The 20949-nt window shown below is 51.0% G+C and overlaps 1 protein-coding gene across 3 annotated transcripts in view; it reads left to right on the top strand.

Moving 5' to 3' along the window:
* The window catches only part of WNT5B (Wnt family member 5B), a 119507-nt gene extending 99497 nt beyond the window's left edge, over positions 1 to 20010 (top strand). Inside the window, exons 1-5 of one of the 3 annotated variants that reach the window (XM_032254454.1) lie at positions 3600 to 3760; positions 5670 to 5806; positions 7011 to 7258; positions 13256 to 13548; positions 18593 to 20010. In XM_032254454.1, coding sequence (XP_032110345.1) covers positions 5727 to 5806; positions 7011 to 7258; positions 13256 to 13548; positions 18593 to 19051 — 1080 coding nt within the window. In that variant the 5' untranslated portion in view covers positions 3600 to 3760; positions 5670 to 5726 and the 3' untranslated portion in view covers positions 19052 to 20010. Of the gene's footprint in view, positions 1 to 3599; positions 3761 to 4641; positions 4746 to 5669; positions 5807 to 7010; positions 7259 to 13255; positions 13549 to 18592 lie in introns of those variants that run through there. The other 2 variants (XM_032254456.1, XM_032254455.1) reach the window with 2 other exon arrangements.
* The last annotated feature ends 939 nt before the right edge of the window (positions 20011 to 20949 follow it).

Below are 20949 nucleotides of genomic sequence, written 5' to 3' on the forward strand. Positions count from 1 at the left end.
TGTTACGCCAGGAATGTTAACAAAATCACAAATGTATTCTTATTTTTTCTCTTTTTTTTTTTTGAGTCAGAGTCTTACTTTGTCACACAGGCTAGAGTGCAGTGGCGCAATCTTGGCTCACTGCAACCCCCACCTCCTGGGTTCAAGCAATTCTCCTGCCTCAGCCTCCCAAGTAGCTGGGATTACAGGCGCCCACCACCATGCCCAGCTAATTTTTGTATTTTTAGTAGAGATGAGGTTTCACCATGTTGGTTAGGCTGGTCTTGAACTCTTGACCTCAGGTGATCCACCTGCCTTGGCCTCCCAAAGTGCTAGGATTACAGGCATGAGCCACCACACCCAGCCTGTTTTTTCTCTTCTTCTCTTTTTTTTTTGAGACAGGATCTCAATCTGTCACCCACACTGAAGTGCAGTAGCACAATCACGACTCACTACAGCCTCGAACTCCTCGGCTCAAGCAATGCTCTGGCCTCAGCCTCCCATGCACCACCATGCTCGGCTAACTTTTTAAATTTTCTGTGGAGAGAGGGTCTCACTGTGTTGCCTAGGCTGGTCTTGAACTCCTGGACTGAAGCAAACTTCCCACCTTGGCCTCTCAAAGTGCCAGGATTACAGATGTGAGCCCCTGCACCTGGCCACAAGTGTATTTTTAAATCACACATTCAATAGCTCCCCATTGGGTGACCAAGTAAGAGTGCTTTTCTTTTCTTTCAGTCAACAAATATTTTTCTAGCACCTCCCACATACCCTTGTGTACTATTCCTATCCACTGGGGAGAAAATGGTCAATAAGACCATTCCCAGAGCATATGAGGGAAAGAAACAAAACCGGCCGGGCGCGGTGGCTCACGCCTGTAATCCCAGCACTTTGGGAGGCCGAGGCGGGTGGATCACGAGGTCAAGAGATCGAGACCATCCTGGTCAACATGGTGAAACCCCGTCTCTACTAAAAAACTACAAAAAATTAACTGGGCATGGTGGCACATGCCTGTAATCCCAGCTACTTAGGAGGCTGAGGCAGGAGAATTGCCTGAACCCAGGAGGCGGAGGTTGTGGTGAGCCGAGATTGCGCCATTGCACTCCAACCTGGGTAATAAGAGCGAAACTCCGTCTCAAAAAAAAAAACAAAAAAAAAAAACCACAACATATGAGCATGCCACACTGTTCCACGTCACATTAAAGGCTGCGGCAAAAGTATGTGAGAAATTAGAAGTAAAATAATGGCTGTAGGGACCCTCTCTGGGAGGGACGATCAGGGAAGGCCTCTTGGAAAGTATGACCTCAATGACAAAGGAGCCTGCTCAGCAACCTTGAAGAGGTGCCCGCGGAGGCTCATGGCTATTTCTGCATAGGTTTCTAGATGTGAGGCTGCCTGTCTGGGGAGAGGGGCAGGGGTGGGAGGTGGCTACATTTCCCGAAGGAGTCCGGAGATGCTTGAGTTCTGGGCGTGGGGAAGTCAGTCCTAGGCTTCAGTGGGACTGTGTGAATGGCTGAGGACCTGGAATCACCCCTCGTCTGTCTGTGGGACGGGGATTTTTTTTCAGGCACTGCTCTGAAGTATGGTAGAAAGCACAGACATGCTTGGCGGCTCAGCTCTATCTGTCCCGGGCCCTCTTTCAGGTCTCAACTCTAGGCTTGATTGGACGTGGCCCCTTAAGAGAATGAAAATGGTGGCCGGGCGCGGTGGCTCACGCCTGTAATCCCAGCACTTTGGGAGGCCGAGGCGGGTGGATGACGAGGTCAAGAGATCGAGACCATCCTGGTCAACATGGTGAAACCCCGTCTCTATTAAAAATATAAAACATTAGCTGGGCATGGTGGCACCTGCCTGTAATCCCAGCGACTCAGGAGGCTGAGGCAGGAGAATTGCCTGAACCCAGGAGGCGGAGGTTGCGGTGAGCCGAGATTGCGCCATTGCACTCCAGCCTGGGTAACAAAAGCAAAACCCCCTCTAAAAAAAAAAAAAAAAAAAAAAAAAGAGAATGAAAATGGGTGACTAGCAGAAAAAGGAAAAGATCCTGGAGTCCCTGTCTTCAAACACGCACCTCTTTGGTTGTGATGCTGAAGTGAGGCAGTGCGGTCTCTTGGACATGCCCTAGAGGGGGTCTTGGAGGTGTAGCAGGGTTACACCCCCTCCCACCATCCTGCCTACACAGTGGTTTTGGGGGCACAGATATTTCAGAAAGTAGCCTTCCCAAGAACCCTACACCAAGTGTACTAGCACCCCTTCCCATACTTGATTCTGGTCCCCTCTTTATTTTTCTCATAGTATTTACTGGACCCAACGTATTACGTATTTGTTTGTTTGCTGCCATATCTCTGGCACTTAGAGCAGTAACTGGCACATACGAGGCACCCAGTGTGTAATTCGTTTGATTAATGAATGTATTGAATGGCTGAATGGCTGAACGAAGACGAGGAGCAGAGCAGATGTCTGACCAGCTCCTTCTGGCTTGTGGAAGGATCCTGATTGGGAATTTTGCATCTTTCCCTCCCCACAGCCTTCCAGTCATTATTAAAGAATAGACACACTGATTCCCACATTCTTTTTTTTTTTAATGGAGTCTTGCTCTGTCACCCAGGCTGGAGTGCAGTAGTGCGATCTCAGCTCACTGCAACCTCCACCTCATGGGTTCAAGTGATTCTCCTGCCTCAGCCTCCCAAGTAGCTGGGATTACAGGTGTGCGCCACCACATCCGGGTAATTTTTGTGGTTTTTGTTACAGATGGGCTTTCACCATGCTGGCCAAGCTGGTCTTGAACTCCTGACCACAGATAATCTGTCCACCTCAGCCTCCCAAAGAGCCCCACATTTTTAACTACTGTGTTTGGTGTGTTTGCATTGGCATTTGCGTCTTAGGAAGAGGAAACTTTTTAGATCTCTGGGGAAGTCTGTAGTTATTGCAAAGACCTTTCCCTGCCTGCTGGGCATTTACCAGATCTTTCTTCCTACGCAACGGAGAGCCTCCCCTGGTTCAATCCTGCTATAAATCTCAATAGTGACCCATAAACAGGGTCCCGATGTGACCTGCTCATTAACACAAAACCATCAGCCCCCATACAGCTTCCTGCCTCCCCAGTCGAGCTGAGGCAAGAAGTTTCCATTCTGCTCATGCTGATGAAACCAGTCAGCAGCATTTACTTTTTAAAGGGTCCTTTCTCCTCCCACCCCAGCCCACCCCAGCGCAAGAATGTAGGAGAGGGCAAACAGCTGCCTGGCTTCAGTTCTGTGGCCACTCAAGGATTGGCTCGTATCTGTCCACCAGGATAGACAGCGTCCTGAGGGGGTTGGTGTGTGTGTGTGTGTGTGTGTGTGTGTGTGTGTATGTGTACGAGCATGCACCCACGTGTGTATGGGGGAATTCAATTTCAGGTACCACACATCTGGAAGTCAGAGAAAGAAGCCACTGCAGATGTTAGAGCCATTTTGGGGGGCAATTTTAAAAGCACATTTTTAATGGGCTGAGAGTCTGGTGGAAAGCTGAGGGCAGGGGCGGGGGTCGAGGGGTGGAGTGGAAACAGCTGCGAGAGTGATTGCTGCCTCCATATATGTTTATTAGGCACTGAGGGCGGGATTAGCAGCTCCTGGGGAGTCTGGCCGTAGTCGCTGTGTCAGCCTGTCCTTGAGGCAGTCAAAGCCACAGTGACCATCAGCAAGGACCAACGCCTGTCTTTGGCTCAGAAAACAATGTAGCCTGGGCTGAAACTAGGACCTGCAGGGCCAGAGGGATTTCACTGGAGCCTGATGGAAGGGTGACAGAGGTGAGAGACACTGGTGTGAGGGACAAGTGTCACAGGTGGGGAAGGAGAACTCTGCTACATGGAGGTGGAAATGTGTGAGGATCAAAGTCCCCTGGGAGAGTAGGTGTTGCAGGCCGCAGGGCGGTGGGCTGGGCATGGGCTGGGCAGGAGGCTGCGGGGCGCAGGGAGAAGGCTGGAGAAGCTGGAGGCCTGGGACAGCCCTAGCTCTGCAATCCCGGGAAGGACCGGTAGGTGGAGTTAAGGATATTTGGACGAGGAAACGCTTTGAAGCTTTTCTCTCGTCCTCCCTACCGGGACCTGGTCCCCTCCCATCCATAAAACCATTAGCTCCTGGTGCCAGCCCTATCTCTGCTCCATCTCTCTTGGTTCCAGTCGGTGCATTCACATACCTCCCGCCCTGGGGGACGAGGAGGATTTATGGGGGGAGAGGGGAGGAGGAGGGGCATCCTTCAGAGGAGGGGAGGTCTGAGGAGGGTCGGGTGCGGGAGCTGTTAGTCCCGGGCTGGAGGCCGGCTCATTTCCGAGCTGGCTCTGCATGACAAAGGGGAAGGAGCAAGTTTCTTCTTTGATCTGTCCCCTGCCGGCCCCACACACCTGCCTGTTGGTGCCCCCGCCCCAGCTGAGACTTCGAAAAGGAAAACCCAAAGTGGGTGGGGGAAAGGCTGTGTTTCAGCTCTCCTGGACCCTGCTCAGGCCACCTCCCTCTCCTGGTGGTCCCAGCACAAAAATACTTCCTGGGCTGATGACCCGAAGCACCTGCCGCCCCCTCCCGGAAAGCCTGGGGACGCCGACGCGCGAGAGTGGCGCAGTGAGCCGGGGCGCGCGGGGCTGCGCGCATCAGGTCCGGGGCCTCAGGGGCCCCGGGGAGGCCGCTGGAGGCGCGGGTCACGCCCAGATGGAGGCCGGGGAGCACTGCGGGGGAGCCGCAGGGGGCGTGTGTCTGTGGGCGTAGGCTCGCTCTGGGGTGCAGCAGCACGGATCTGCCGTGGGTCTGAGGGGCTGGGGACTGGGGTTCTTGGGGATGGATAGAGGCACAGGCTGAGTTAGAGCAGGCAGGAGGCCAAGAGGTGGGAGACTTGGGAGCTACCAGGGAAGGGCTGTGGCTTCTGGAAGATGCGTCCTCAGCTCAGGCGTTTGATGCCAGAACTGCCGCCTGGCGCTGGCAGTGTCCCTGGCTCAGCTGCTGGGCAAGGTGCTCAGTGCCCCCCTCGAGGGCCACGGTGCCAGGAGGGGCAGGGGCCGCCTACCGAGGCACCACCTCAGCCACCAAAGCTTTCCGGGCCGGCGGTTCACGGTATGACTTTTACATTTCTTGAAGAAGGTGCTTTGAGAAAGTGAAAAGTCCTTGATCTGTAAACAAGGGTTGGTACTCGGAAAACTTGCTGAGGGTGAGAAGGGTACAGATGGAGAGGGGAAACTCCTCTTTGGGCGCAGGTAAATTCAATTCACCAACATTTTTAAATTTCACAAAGGAGAGCCTGATGGTCAGAGGAGTAAGTCTCGGGGCTGGACTGGGTAGGATGGGCCTCATTTCTGTGGATGTGGGGCAGCACCAGCAGGTGTGCTTTGCCACAGACAGAGTGGCCTCCCCGATACCCAACGGAGGAAAGGCGCAAGCTCCGCTCTTGAAATGATTTGTTTTCATTTCTCTTTCTGGTTTCTCAGCTCATTGTTTCTTTGGGAATTAGGTCCTGCGCAGGGTTCCCACAGTTTGGGGTAAGAGACAGAAGCCCTAGGGTGGGAAGATGAGCGGTGGGAGGTGGAAGATGGAAAGAGGCTGAGCTTCTTTGTGGGGAGTGAGCAGCGTGTAAGCATCAGTGCACTTTTCTCCACCTCACCCCTGGCTCCTGGTCTGCCCTCATCCGCTGAGTTTCCACACTGACTGTCTCTTCGTTTCTGTTTTCTCCAGGGAGCCCTACTCTGGAAGCTGTCAGTCCCAGGGCACTGGGGAGGGCTGAGGCCAACCATGCCCAGCCTGCTGCTGCTGTTCACGGCTGCTCTGCTGTCCAGCTGGGTTCACCTTCTGATAGAAGCCAACTCCTGGTGGTGAGTAAGAGGGGCTGAGGTCCTGCCTGCACAGCCTGAGGTCTCCTTCAGCCACTGAGATGAGAAGGAAGGGCACCATGTGTCACCATTATGCCTTGATTCCTAGGAATACTAAGGGCCTCTTTTATCCCAGGAAAACTAAGAACGCTCTGTGTCTCTCTCAAGAACCCTTACCTTTGTAAGGGTTCCCTGAGGTTAGAAGTCCCATTCATTTGTTTGTTTTTTCTCTTATCTTGTCCACATTCCCTTTTCCTTGGACCCTTTCCTCATGCCCATGAATTGTTAGAAATTGCTATTGGGTCAACAAGAATATCAGTACTTGGTAGTTTTTTGTTCCCTGGTTTTGCGTGTTTTGCTGGTAGGAGATAGAATTCCTCTTTTCTAAGTCAGAAGAGCAGGTGAGGGGTTCACAGCACCATGGGTGGCTCTCTTCTTGTGTTTTAAAGGCTATTGTCATTGCCAAGCTGACATGGAAATGCAGGCGATCACCACCTATTTTGCATGGTCTCTGCCACTGGCATTTTTACTCAGGTGGCAAATCTGCAGCCTTCTCATCTAACGCTCTATGTGACCGGTAAATGAGAGCAAAAGGCAGAGCCTCTGAACTGGTGAAGAGTGGATGAGGGGATGCTCGAAGTGAGACATGGCAGTGAAAACATGGAGAATAGATTGTGATGTATGGAAAGCGATTGGATTTTAAAGGCACGAGGGAGCTCCAAGGAAAGGAATTGATTGTCTTCCATGGTGTATCGTGCACTTGGGCTGCCCTGAACTAGTCACTCCCACTCCTTGAATGAGGCCTGTGCTCTCCCATTGGGGTTTGGTTCTTTTTGCTCTCTACCTAAAATGAAGAGCTGCCCCCACCCTTTGTCTTCTTATCTGCCTGCTCCCCGATTCTTAAGAGTCAGTTCAAACTCTGGCCATCTCCTTATAAAGGCTTCTCTTCAGCTGTAAGAGCTATTTTCCTATCTGATCACAGCAGATCTGGAAGCTGGAGTCTGTCTGAAGCATTTGGCAGTCTCGCGTGCCTCAGTTTCCTTCATTTGTCCTTTGAAGGCCAGCACTCTGATTTACTAATTTTTCTTTCCAACTCCCTGTACACAGGGAAGCATTCAATGAATGTGTTGAACGAATGATTTCATGCTGCACACAGACGTATGCTCACTCCTGGGCCTGTTTTCCCCTTTCTGGATTGCTGTTGTAGGTCATTAGCTATGAACCCGGTGCAGAGACCCGAGATGTTTATCATCGGTGCCCAGCCTGTGTGCAGCCAGCTTCCTGGGCTCTCCCCTGGCCAGAGGAAGCTGTGCCAATTGTACCAGGAGCACATGGCCTACATAGGGGAGGGAGCCAAGACGGGCATCAAGGAATGCCAGCACCAGTTCCGGCAGCGGCGGTGGAACTGCAGCACAGTGGACAACGCGTCTGTCTTTGGGAGAGTCATGCAGATAGGTAAGAGGGCTGGGCTAAGGAACTCACTCATCTTGTCTGGGAGCAATTAAGCTCCCTCAGGACTGGCACAGGGAGAGCCCAGATGGAGCCTAATGGGGTTCTCTCTAGGCTTGGCAGCGGTGTGCACTGAGAGAGGCACTTGAGGCAGCGGGCTCTGGGAGACTGCAGTAACCACAGCTTGGCGTTCCCTAGTCTTCTGCCTTCCAGCTTCACCCAGGGCAGGCTGCCTGGGACTCGCTCTGAGAGGGGTCAGAATACCTGAGTTGATTTAGAGTGGATTAGGAGGCCCGCCCACCGCCACTGCCTTTGTCTCTCAGCGCAAAGAAGGGCCTTGGGTAGAGAACGAGAAATTGCAGCCCTGAGTATCTGTAGGATTTTTGCCTCTTCCACTTGAACCTTCCAAAGAGGGATAGAAATATCGGGCCAAACTGGTGATAGCTGTCACTACCCTAACCCTATCCAGTCCCAGCTTCTTCATTTGAAAGGGACGTGTGAACGTGGGGGAAGGGGTCAGACGAAAGACAAAGACGAGAGGGAGAGGGCCAAGTCTTCCTGGACTCCTGTCCCTTCCCCTCTCCCACTGCTGGCCAAGGATTCTTGGGCTACCCAATTGCTTAGCTGGAGGTGTGATGTGAGGTCTAATTGTTTTACGTCCTTTTGAAATGCAATCCTCCCCTCTCTGGCGAGAAATTGAGAAATCCGGCCCTATTCTACTGGGTCTTATCCCCAGGGCCATAAAAGGGAAGTGTTAGAACGCTGTATTCCTCCAGACTGACATTCTCCCAGAACACCTCCCTTCAAAAGGTTACCTGAGGCTGGAGTCTCCCCAGAGAGGGATTTTAGCCTGGCAGGGGAATTGGGGAGGTGGAGGTTTCCTGCTCCTCTCTTAGGGAGAATACTTGGAAGGCCCCTTCCCCCTCCCACTTATTCCAGACCTCTTTCCCTACCCTCTCTGTCCCATATTGAGAAGCAGGGCCCGAGGCAGTGGCTCACACCTGTAATCCCAGCACCTTGGGAGGCTGAGGCAGGAGAATTCCTTGAGGCCAGGAGTTCAAGACCAGCCTGGGCAACACAGTGAGACCCCTGTCTCTATAAAAAAATTTTTTTAAAAGGAGAGGGAATTAAAGATGGGGAAAGTACATGCTGAAACTGGCTGCTCTCTTGCTTCCTTCAGTAGTAACTCAGGATATATAAAAGGAAGGTCCTGGTGTTCCTGGGACAATCTTACGGGGCTGCTTTCCCACAAGAGTGGACTTGGGGGCTTAGTGTGATTCACTCAGTTTATTGATTCTTCTCAAATCCACTTGGCATTTGCCTCTTCTCCCTGGCGAAAGTCTTGTCAGCACTCCCTGCCCTGTGTTTTGGGCAAGGAAACTAGGGCAGCCTCGGTGCAGAGTGTTCTGTATTCTCCTGAGTGGAGTTCATGTTTATTGGGTACCTAATGTAGGCCTGCTATTGGCTAGATCCTTTTCATGTGTGTTTCATGTGCATAAAGGCCTCAGAGTGAGCCTGTACTTCAGGAAAGAAAGGGGTTGGCACCGCTCTGGGTTCAGGGGTGCCCTAGGTGCCCAGAGAAAGCACGCCCTATTGAAGACAGCCCATCTCTCTGTGCCCTATTCTGTTACAAAATGGAACCCTTCTGTTTGCCTCATTTTCCTCCTTCCTTTTTATAGCTTCCCTGAAGGCTCATGCGACCTAGGAGGCTGTCCTCCCTTCCTCCCCACTGAGCCCATAGTAGCTCCTGGTGAGTCCTTGCCCTGCATTGAAAATGACTTTCTAAGGCTTCTTTTCGCCTTTGAAGCCGTAGCAAAAGTCAGTCACCAGAGGGCGGCAGAGCCCGTCGGAGGAGCCTCTGAGTCGCCCGGCCTCTGCCTAGGGAGCCTGGAGGCACCTTGGGCTGCTGTGGAAGAGAGAGGACATGAAATTGCTCTGCTGTCTCCTGCAGGGGAAAGGCGCATGTCCTCTAGTAGTTCCATGGCTGCTTTTTTTTAGCCATTTATCCTTGAGATGGTTAGAGTTTCAACTCTGAACTGTTGCATATATAGATAAACCACCACATTGCATATCCGTTCTGAAGCCCCAAATCATCCCTTTCTTGCCAAGGGTAGGAACAGTAGAGGGCACTCACTGGGCTTACCCAAGGGCCCAAAGGCTGCCCCGTGAAGGCAGAGCTACCCACACCCAGCTTCTGATGGAGACCCAACGGAAAGAGGCAGGCAGTGCAGCGGAGGACAAATTGGGATCCCAGAGAGTAAGGATATGTTAGAGTCGTCAGAGTACATCACGTCCGGTGTGTTAGTTCAGCTGCAGGTACCTCGTTTTAGAAGGCAATTCTGAGAGGGCTGATTCAACCCTGAAAAATGTGCTTGCTAAAGAATGATAGAAATAAGTCAGACATATGTAGCTTGGAAAAGTGAAAATGTAAAAGGCGTATTAGTTGTTTTCAAACACTGAAGAGCTGTCAAATGGGAAAGGGATTACAGCACAGTGCAACCGCAGTAGGCAGAAATCACAGGAGGCATATTTCAGCTTAATACCAGAAGGAGCATTCTGGTGATTAGAGTCATTACAGAAAGATGGAATGGGTTGTCTTGAAAATCCAGCCCGCTTCTTGGAGGAGCTCTGCAGAAGGAGAGCTCCCGGGGGTACGGAGGATAGCTCAAGGTTGAAGCTTGGGAGGCTCCCTTCTGTTCCAGGATGCCACGTCGGGCAGCTGAAGCTGCATTTTCAGGAGATGAGTTCCTCAAAATGGGGCCCAGACCCTCCTGCCTACGAGCCTCTTTGGCCATCTTACCATCCCCAGTGCTCCTTGTCACATTCTGAGCCCCCTAGACCAGGTCTTATTGGCTGAATCGTGAGTGTAACTTCCTGCCACCCTTTCCGTTTTTCTTGGGCTGTTCTTATTTCACAACGGACCAAAAGCCAGCCACTGGTTAACAGAGAAAAACAAACTCGCTCAGCATGGTCTGCTTGTAAACTTCACTGTGTCATGCCCAGATAATCAAGAAGCAGGGCAAAGGGGGAGATTTTTCTAGGCCTATTGATTGATTTCAGACCGCTTCCCTCTCTCCCTTCCAAGACAGGATTGTGGGACTCTACCTGGCTTAATCTCTGAGATCAGGATTGAATCTGTCTCCTGCCAAGAATCGCTCCCTTCTGTCCATTTCTAAGTCCCTATGAATATCATTTATTATTTCTTATAACAGCTTTATTGAGATATGTAATTCACATACCATGAAATTCACCATTTTAAAGTGCACACTTCAGTGGCTTTTAGCACAGTCACAGGTTGCGCGACCGTCACCATTATCTAATTCCATAACACTTTCACCGCTCCATAGAGACACTGCATACCCGTGAGCTGCCCGACTCTCCACACCCCAACCCGCAATGCTAGGCAACCACTGTTCTTTCTGTCTCTGTGGAGTTGCCTCTACTGGGCATTTCTTATGAATGGGATTATATAATACGTGACCTTTGGCGACTGGGTCCTTTTACTTAGCATAATGATTTAAAGTTCATCTGTGTTGTAGTCTATATATATATATTTTTTGAGGCAGGGTCTCACTCTGTTGCCCAGGCTGGAGTACAGTGGTGCAATGATAGCTCATTGCAGCCTGCAACTCCTGGGCTTAAGCAATTCTTCCACCTCAGCCTCCTGAGTAGCTGGGACTACACGCATATGCCACCATATCAGCTAATTTTTTTTTTTTTTTTTTGAGATGGAGTTTCACTCTTGTTGCCCAGGCTGGAGTGCAATGGTGCAATCTCGGTTCACTGTAACCTATGCTTCCTGGGTTCAAATGATTCTTCTGTGTCAGCCTCCCAAGTATCTGGGATTACAGGAGCCCGCCACCACGCCTGGCTAGTTTTTATATTTTTAGTAGAGACAGGTTTCACCACGTTGACCAGGCTGGTCTTGAACTCCTGACCTCAGGTGATCTGCCCGCCCCAGCCTCCCAAAGTGCTAGGATTACAGGCATGAACCACAGTGCCTGGCCTAATTTTTTTTTTTAATGCTTTTTTAGAGATGGGGTACTGCTGTGTTGCCAGGCCGTTCTGAAACTCCTGACTTCAAGTGATCCTCCTGCTTTGGCCTCCCAAATTGCTGGGATTACAGGTGTGAGTCACCATGCCCAGTCACTTTTTATGGCTGAATAATATTCCATCGCATGGATAATACCACATTTTGATTACCCATTTACCCATTGATGGACAGTTTGGTTGTGTCCATTTTTTGCCTATTATGAATAATGCTGCCAGAAGCATTCATGTGTAAGTTTCTTTTTTTTTTTTTTTTGAGACGGAGTTTCACTCATGTTACCCAGGCTGGAGTGCAATGGCGCGACCTCGGCTCACCGCAACCTCCGCCTCCTGGGTTCAGGCAATTCTCCTGCCTCAGCCTCCTGAGTAGCTGGGACTACAGGCACGCGCCACCATGCCCAGCTAATTTTTTGTATTTTTAGTAGAGACGGGGTTTCACCATGTTGACCAGGATGGTCTTGATCTCTTGACCTTGTGATCCACCCGCCTCGGCCTCCCACAGTGCTGGGATTACAGGCTTGAGCCACCGCGCCCGGCCTTTTCTATGTGGGCATGTGTTTTCACTGCTCTTGGGTATAAACGCATACATCTGAGATAGCACAGGTTTGATTCCAGTGTACTGCAATAAAGTGAATGTTTTGGTTTTCCAGCACGTGTAAAAGTTATGTTCACACTATCCTATAGTCTATTAAGTATGTAACAGCATTCCATCTTTTAAAAAGATACATATCTTAATTAAAAATACTTTATTGCTAAAAAATGCTGACCCAGAAACACAAGGTAGGTACATGCTGTTGGAAAAGTGGCAGTGATGGGTGTGTAGCAGGATTGCCACAAACCTTCAATCTGTAAAAATAACACAACACCTGCACCGCACAAGAAAGCTGAGCACAGCAAAACGAGGAGCTTTGCCTATGTTCTTGGGAGTGGACTTGCTGGGTCTTATGGGGACTCTACCTTTAACCTTTTGACTGTTAGTCTTAGACTCCCAGGCTGTTTTCCAAAGCAGCAGCACCGCTTACCCTTCCCACCGACAGCATGGGAGGGTTCTGGTTTTTCTGTATTCTCTCCAGCTTGTTACTGGATGTCTTTTTGATGATAGCCATCCTAGTGGATGTGATTTGGGCTTACAAATGTATTTCCCTGATAGCTGAGTATTGTGAAACAGACATTTTACTGGGATAGAACATACATTATATGAATTTTTAGGTAGTTTGCCACAGCAGTAAAGGGGAACATAGTTGGGGTTTTCTACTGGAAAATGATCTCGGTATTTGGAGGGACCGTGGTGAGTGCCTGGAATTGTCGGTGCTGTAGATGTGATTCCCAGTGCTCATGAGTTAGGAGGCAGTGTGGATCCCTGTGGAAGAGAGAGGGAGACAGCTTGGATTTTTTGGACACTAATTCTAGTTCGCTTTGGACTCCTGGCCTCTGCCACTATCTGGCTAGATAATGGCAGCAATACAGACAGACAGAGAGCGGTGAGAAGTGGCATCTATGCGGCAGAAGTTCCTACTAGGATACAACGTCCTATCATTGATCCCACGATTTCTTCCCCAGCCTCATTCCGTTGGACTCCTACTTCCGTGTGTGTCCGAATGCCCATTCTCCCCTCCGCTGAGGTCTCCCTCCTAGGAATCTACAGGTCAGGCAGGCTCTTCTGCAGTGGGTATTAGTGCAGGCCGAGGCCGAGGGGCTTGTTTTATTCTGTGTGGTTTCAGAGGGCTGAGCTAGGGCCAAAAGGCGGAAGTAAAACTGAGCCGATTTCAGCCCATTATAAAGACGTTTTCAAGCATCCGAGCTCTGGGAAGTGAAAAGTGCTCCTCCTGATCTCCTGCCCCAGGAGTGTCGGCGGACGCTGTGGTGTGCAGGTCAGTCGGGGGCGATGGGGAGCAGGACAGGTCTCCAGGAGAGGAGCGTGCACCCCGTTACTGCCCCTGCCTCCTCTTGCAGGTAGCCGAGAGACCGCCTTCACCTACGCGGTGAGCGCCGCAGGCGTCGTCAACGCCATCAGCCGGGCCTGCCGCGAGGGCGAGCTCTCCACCTGTGGCTGCAGCAGGACCGCGCGGCCCAAGGACCTGCCCCGGGACTGGCTGTGGGGCGGCTGTGGGGACAATGTGGAGTATGGCTACCGCTTCGCCAAGGAGTTCGTGGACGCCCGGGAGCGAGAGAAGAATTTTGCTAAGGGATCGGAGGAGCAGGGCCGCGTGCTCATGAACCTGCAGAACAACGAGGCGGGTCGCAGGGTAAGCTGGGCCTCCCCGGCCTCCCCGGCCTCCCCGGCGCTGCAGACCCACGGGGCTGCTCCCCGGCGGTGCCACCAGCCGTGGCCTGACCATGAGGGAAGCAGGCTAGTCTGACCGTGAAGATTCTTCCCTACAATTGCAAATTTAGATGTCCACGTTATTGAACAAATCCTTTCCAAAATGCCCCACTTCCCAATGGGCACACGTGCTTTTTTTTTTTTACACTTTATTATTCCACAGTCCCTAGAGGGCTTAGCTGCAATGTTGGGATCCGAATTCCAGACATAGGATTAGAGCAGAGCTCTTGTCTTGGCCACCCCTGCTTTGCCACTTGAACAGATAAGGCGATTGGATGTTTACGCTGTTAGATCTTATCTGGGGTTTATGGTGTGTTAAAGGCTCAGGTAAAACCAGAGTGGACTTTTAAGAACTGCTATCACAGAAACCCAGTCATCCAGAAACCCAGTCAAAAGACACATTCAAGTACTAATGACAAACGCCTTCTGTGCTGGGAGTTTTTAAACCTAAGTAGAAGTGTGAGAAGACAGCCTTCTGCTTGAGGCTTAAGCAGCCTCCCCGGTCTCGTGTAAGATGTGACCACCTTTTCAGCCTCAGTTTCGGTAGGGACGACAATACAGTTTGAGGGGAGCTGGGTTCATTGCACGTGCAGAGCACACCTGGGCAGGTGGTGTACTGGAGAGCGTGGCCCCTCTCTGCCTGCATCTGGTTCCAAAGATCCGGTCTCCTCTTTTCTTTGCTACCCCACCCCCCATCATGGCTGCCTCTGCCCCACAAGACTGGACAGCCTGCCTGCAGGAAGCTCTGCCTAGCTAGAAGCTAGAAGCTCTGCAGGAAGCTACTTCTGCATAGCCAGTGTAGACAGGGACCGAGGGCAACATGGGTGTGCACTGGGTTTCCCCTGAGAAAGGGCTGAGGTCTGAGCGCTGGGTGGTGAGAGGCTCTTTCTCCTGGAAAAAGACCTCTTGGGAAATAGCACGGACTTCTTTCTCTGAGTGTTGTCCCCACTGGGGTCTATGTCAAGCCAGCTGGCTCTAGGTCACAGGTGAGGTATCGTAACAAAGATGAACTCACTAAAAAATGAAAATGGCGGCCCCTGCGGTGGCTCACACCTGTAATCCCAGCACTTTGGGAGGCTGAGGCGGGAGGATCACCTGAGGCCAGGAGTTCTAGACCAGGCTGGCCAACATGATGAAACCCCGTCTCTACTAAAAATACAAAAATTAGCCAGGCGTGGTGGCACACGCCTATAATCCCCAATACTTGGGAGGCTGAGGCAAGAGAATAGCTTGAACCTGGGAGGTGGAGGTTGCAGTGAATTGAGATTGTGCCATTGCACTCAAGCCTGGCCAACAGAGCGAGACTCTGTCTCAAAAAAAAAAAAAAAAAAGTGAACTCATGTATTGGAGCACATATCAAAGAAATGGGATAGAAAGTGTCTTTTGTCTGAAAGGGGATTTTGTAGTATCGGCTGGGTAGAATGTGGTGCACCTGTGTGCATAGCGTCATCAGGCATGGGACATCAGGTAGAGACCAGAGTGGGTTATTTGCCCAGGGTCTTTCTTACACTTCCCCTATGCAGAGGCTACTTTTGTTTTGCAGAAAAGTGTGTGTGTGATGTGGTGTCAGTCTGTGGTGATGTGAGGAGTTTTGGCTAATCTCTATGGGCTAACGCGGGGCAGAGAGGCTGGAGCCATCTCAGGTGACTTCTGCTCACTCCAGGTGTGGAGCCACCCTCTCAGGCATCCTGTCTCCCAGTCCATTTGCCCACGCCTTTGGGTGTCTGGGCCTGAGGAGCAGAGACATCAGTGAAGGGATTAAGATCCACACTTGATCTCCGGAATACCCAAAGTGGGTCCAGTGGTTGAGGTCCTGCTTGCAACAGTGCCCGCCCCAGTCCCCACTGTTAGTCGTCTCTCTGCTACCTGAACGTCGCCCGGGCATTCATGCTCTCTGCGGGTATTCTCTGCTCTACCTTTGCCTTGGCAGGTTGGCGGTAGGTTCCTGCGGGCAGGGATCGCCCTCTCTACCTCTTTGTTTTAACCCTCCGTGTACTGTATTGGGTGGGGCATGTGCATATGCAGACAGGAGCCCTCGGGAGAGGTCAGATTCACGGAGGCGCTTGTGGCTCTGCTGAGCTGTGCTGTGGTGTCCGCAGGTGCCTTTGACCAGGCAGGTGACACCCACTCTTCCCCTTTCCCCTGCTGCTGGGTCCATCTCACTTTGTTGCCCTTAATTGTTCATTTGCTTGTCCAGGCTCTTATCTGGCAGCCTTCCCTCCCATTGGGCGTGTTCCTGGCTTGCACACCTTCCCTGTCTCCCGCCTAGCCCCTTCCTCCAGGCCCCACACCTCTTCTCTTCCTTAACTCCTTATCTCCCTCTTTGCCTGTGTCTGCTCCAGGCTGGGAATTCCTGGCCCTCTCTCTCTTTTTTTTTTTTTTTTTGTATTTTTAGTAGAGATGGGGTTTCACTGTGTTAGCCAGGATGGTCTCGATCTCCTGACCTCGTGATCTGCCCACCTCAGCCTCCCAAAGTGCTCCTGACCCCTGCCCTCTTTATTTTTTAATCCCCTCTCCAAGGAACAGGACTCAGTCATCATTCACCATCTGAGGCCAGAGGTATTCACTGCTTGCCTCCTCACACCTACGTACAAGGTTCTCCAGCAAGGACTGAGTGGTGGCTGGGATGGAAAATAGACAAGTATTTTAGAACCAGATTAAAAAGAAAAAAGGATTATCCAGGATCCGATGTCTCGACACAGAGTAAATCTTAGGCTACTTTGCCAGAAATTTCTCTTGGCCCGCAAGAGCCTCTAGAAGCTTCTTCTTAGACAGTAACGGCAACGCCAGTGGTTGACGTTGTTTTGCCACTCAAGGGTTTCTAAGCATTTTCCAGATAAAAGCCTGGTGCCTAATCCTGTAACATTCCTGTCTGTCAGCAGGCTTGGGAAGCCATTAGATAGAAGTGGAAGAGGGGCTTAGACGGGGCTGTTCCAGGGACAGATCGTGGAACCGGAACATTTTTTAAAGCATTTTTTCTTTCTTTTTGAGTTAGCAGTCTGGGCTGAAAATTGGCATTTCCCCCATCACCTACAAAAGGAGCTTATATACATTATCGATAGTAACATATGAAAAAAATACAGATATTCCTATCTCTACAATGTCTTTGAATTAGGGGAAGTATGAGGGGTTGTGTTTAAACATGAGAGCACTGGCGTGCTTCCTCTTGGATTTGTTTTCCTAAAATTCTGGTCCTTGAAGTCTTGCTCCCCCTTTCCTTCCCCAACTCAGCCTGAGTGTTTGCCCTGCAAGAGAGGCTTATCCGGTGCCCCAGTGCTAAGCGGCAAGGTACACAGTTTTCAACCCTTAATGTTTCCTCCTTTCAGCAGTGCCAGATGCCTGCCATCCCTCTCTAAACCAAGGACCATTTCCAGAGGAATGTCAGGCTGCAGCTCAGACCCAGGGCATTTGGGCCAGAGGGGTAATTGCAGGTCCGGTCTTTGAAGTGTCTGTCGGAATAGGGTGTCAATTCCTTTATGTCTTGGGCCTGGAGCTGCCCGGCCAAGTGCTGGTGCTTTCAACCTTGGGAAGAGCCTTCCTTCTTCCTCTGCTCTAAGCTACTTTTAAGCCCCGAGATTGGAATGGATAAGTGCTTGTTATTCTGACTCCCTTCTGGGTGGCCTTGAAGGTTAGTGAGCCTCTCCAGAGCTTCAGTTTCTCCACCATAAAATAGTGGGAATAATTCTATACCAGAGAAAACTCAGGAAGACTTTTGACAACAGTCATAAGCCCTGATGACGACTGTGCTGTCTCTTGCACCTGCAGTGGTCTCTGCTTAGCTCTGAATAAAGACACAATCCAGGGGCTCTTGAAAAGAAATCTAAGAGAAACCCTTGAAAAATGAGTCCTGACTCAGTTGGTGACAATAGCCGTGCATAAGAAAATGTTCTGCAGCCGGCTTGCGTTTTCTTCCTGCCATCTGCACGTCTGGGCCTGCCGCCAAATTTGGTTGCCATGGTGCATGAGTCTGCTGCCACTGAAAAGCACTTTGTAAGCAGCTTTCTGGTCTGCTCTTGCTTTGACATTCTGATTTGGGATAACAACCCAAGTTCCAGTCTACTCCATGTTGTGGCGGCCCTGTGACTTCCGGGGTAGACCTGTTCAGGCGAAATGCTCCTGCGGGCAGGCCCAGTCTCTTACCATTCCCTTCACCTGGCCTCACTTTCTTACCCTACTTCTCCCAAGGAGGGACCTGGGGGCTGCTTACAAATGGGATGGTTATGGCAAGAGTGCTGATGACTCTATGGAGTTAGTGACTGCATGGTAACATGGGCAAAGGGGCCATTTAATTCTCAGGGTATTTGACAGGATCAGGGAGAGTTTTGAGCTAATCAGGGCTATGCCAGTGATTTCTGTGATACGACTGGATTCTTTTTTCTGACTTGTGCTCGTATTTATGCAAAAGCTGAACACATGTTGTTTTGTTTTGTCTTGCTTTGTTTCTAGCGATGGAGTCTTGCTCTCTTGCCCAGGCTGGAGTGCAGTGGCATGATCATAGCTTGCCTGGGCTCAAGTGATCCTCCTTCCTCAGTCTCCCCAGTAGCTGGGACTACAGGCACCAGCTATAGTGCCTGGCTACATTTTGTTGGCTATTATTTATTTGCTTGAGACTTTTATCAAGATGGAGATAGCTTTGTTTTCTGATCGTGAAAACGATGCACTGATTGTAACAGGTTTTGAGGAGGAATGAGAAACCGATAAAGTAGAAAGTGGAAATGCCTCAGTGCCATCCTCCCGGCTGATAGGGACAAGTTGCCTTGCCTCCCCAGGGTTCTTTTCTGTGGTGCCCCTTTTATGTTTTCCCGCTGAGCACCAAAGATCCTGGAAAGCTCTTTGCATGCATTTGAAAAGCTGTCTCTCCCCTACCCTACCTACCCCTCCTGTGTACAAGCCTGTGGCTACCCCAGCCACCCTCTGAGCCTCTTCGCAGGATCCTCCTTCTCACCCCCTTCTTTCTCCTCCCCTAGGCTGTGTATAAGATGGCAGATGTAGCCTGCAAATGCCACGGCGTCTCGGGGTCCTGCAGCCTCAAGACCTGCTGGCTGCAGCTGGCCGAGTTCCGCAAGGTGGGGGACCGGCTGAAGGAGAAGTACGACAGTGCGGCTGCCATGCGCATCACCCGCAAGGGCCGGCTGGAGCTGGTCAACAGCCGCTTCACCCAGCCCACTCCAGAGGACCTTGTGTACGTGGACCCCAGCCCTGACTACTGTCTGCGCAACGAGAGCACGGGCTCCCTGGGCACGCAGGGCCGCCTTTGCAACAAGACCTCAGAGGGCATGGACGGCTGTGAGCTCATGTGCTGCGGCCGAGGCTACAACCAGTTCAAGAGCGTGCAGGTGGAGCGCTGCCACTGCAAGTTCCACTGGTGCTGCTTCGTCAAGTGCAAGAAGTGCGCCGAGATCGTGGACCAGTACACCTGTAAATAGCGCCGGGGCCTGCTCCCGGCCCCGCCCACACTCTGCCTCACAAAGGTCTATGTTATAAAAATCTATATAAATCTATTTTATATTTGTGTAAATAAATGGATGGATGCTAAATAATGGAACGATGGAAACGGAAAGGAAAGCTTATTTAAGACATGCTGGAGGTCTTTGAAGAGTGGACTTTGCTGGCTCTCTCCTCCTGGGGGATGAGAGGCGGGGCTTTTTCTCTGGAGAGGACTCTCAGGATGTAGGCACTTGGAAATATTTACTGTCTGTCCATTGTGGCCTGGAGGAGGGAGGTTGTGGTTGGATGGAGGAGATAATCTTCTCTGGAAGTCTGGAGTCTTTGTTGGTTAGATGACCGCCCATGACCCTGGCCACTAGACCAAGAGGCCCTGTGAAGGTGGTGGGGATTCAGCTTCAACCCCGACGTCTTCAGGGTCTTGCCCGGAATGTAGATTGGTTGCAGAAGAGGCCCGGTGCTCTCCTACTCTTCATTCACGTGCATATGTGCAGCATCTACAGTTACAGGAATGGCTTCTTCCCTAAAATGAGGAGAAGTCCAATATCATCTCTGGCCCAGTGACCACCAAGAGATCTGCACCTCCCGGACTTCGGGCCTGCCTTCCAGCGAGACTTCTTCACCTTGCACAGTTGACTAGCTGCTGCCACAAGTTCCCCACCTGAGGAGGAAAGGGGGCCGTTTGACCCAACATGTCAGGAAAGCCCTGAACTGAATGTTTGTGCCTGGGCTGCAGAAGCCTGGGGACATGACCAGGCTGCGTGGACACTGTGCTGTCCTCTCCCCGCCTCCCCAGGGGAAGCTTAAGCTGCTGCTGTCACTCCTCCACCCGAGGGAGGCCTGGCAACCCCAGGCCGCGGCAATGGGTCAGGCTGGCGGCCGGCACACTCATCATCTCTGCCCCAGCTGTACAGTTTCTCTCTGACATTAAATGCCCTTCGCGGAGGTTTCGCTCCCTTTCCTTATTTGGACCCGTGCTGATGTTTCATGAGTCTCCTTTTATTTTTTATTTGATCTTTAGAACTCTGCAGTGTGGAAGAGGGTAAGGAAATTGTGACTCCTTAGACTGTATAGTCTGGTGATTAGGGGGAGGGACAGAAGAATGTTATGAGAATTAAATAAGGTGATGCATTTACGCATTCACCCCAAGGGCTAGCACACAGTTAAACACTCCAGAAGTGGTAGCTGTTAAAATTACTACTATGAACAAGGGAATTCAGAGATTTTTTTTTTTTTTTTTTTTTTTTAGGAAAAAGTTTTTTTTTTTTGTCGCCCAGGCTGGAGTGCCATGGCACAATCTCAGCTCACCAAAACCTCCGCCTCCCAGGTTCAAGCGATTCTCCTGCCTCAGCCTCTTGACTAGCTGGGATTACAGGCATGTGCCACCACGCCAGGCTTATTTTGTATTTTTAGTAGAAACAGGGTTTCTCCATGTTGGTCAGGCTGGTCTTGAACTCCCAACCTCAGGTGATCTGCCTGCCTCAGCCTCCCAAAGTGCTGGTATTACAGGTGTGAGCCATGGCCAAGGAAATTCAGAGATTTAAGTTGAAACCTCACATTTACCTCCACCTTTCCCTTCTCCCATTTGATAGCCTACCAAGCAAATGCCAGCTTGTTCCCTGGTCCCTGGTAAAGCCCGGGCAATGGGGATGCCCTTTGCTGTCTCCTCTGTGTTGCTGTCTGTAGTTTTGGACTTCAGTACTGGGGCCTGGAAAGTAAGGCTTGGGGTTTCAGAAAGGGAGATATTCTTATCCTAAAGAGGGAGGAAGGAGTGACTGAGACAGAGACACTGAGCCAGGCTGCTCTACAGTGACCAGCCTGCAGGTAAGTGGTGATTACAGAAAGACATCAGTTTTATTCTAGAGAACTTTACTTCAGG

This window comes from Sapajus apella, unplaced genomic scaffold (genome assembly GCF_009761245.1).
Source record: "Sapajus apella isolate SASKATOON/1434 unplaced genomic scaffold, GSC_monkey_1.0 scaffold86, whole genome shotgun sequence".
Lineage (NCBI taxonomy): Eukaryota > Metazoa > Chordata > Mammalia > Primates > Cebidae > Sapajus > Sapajus apella.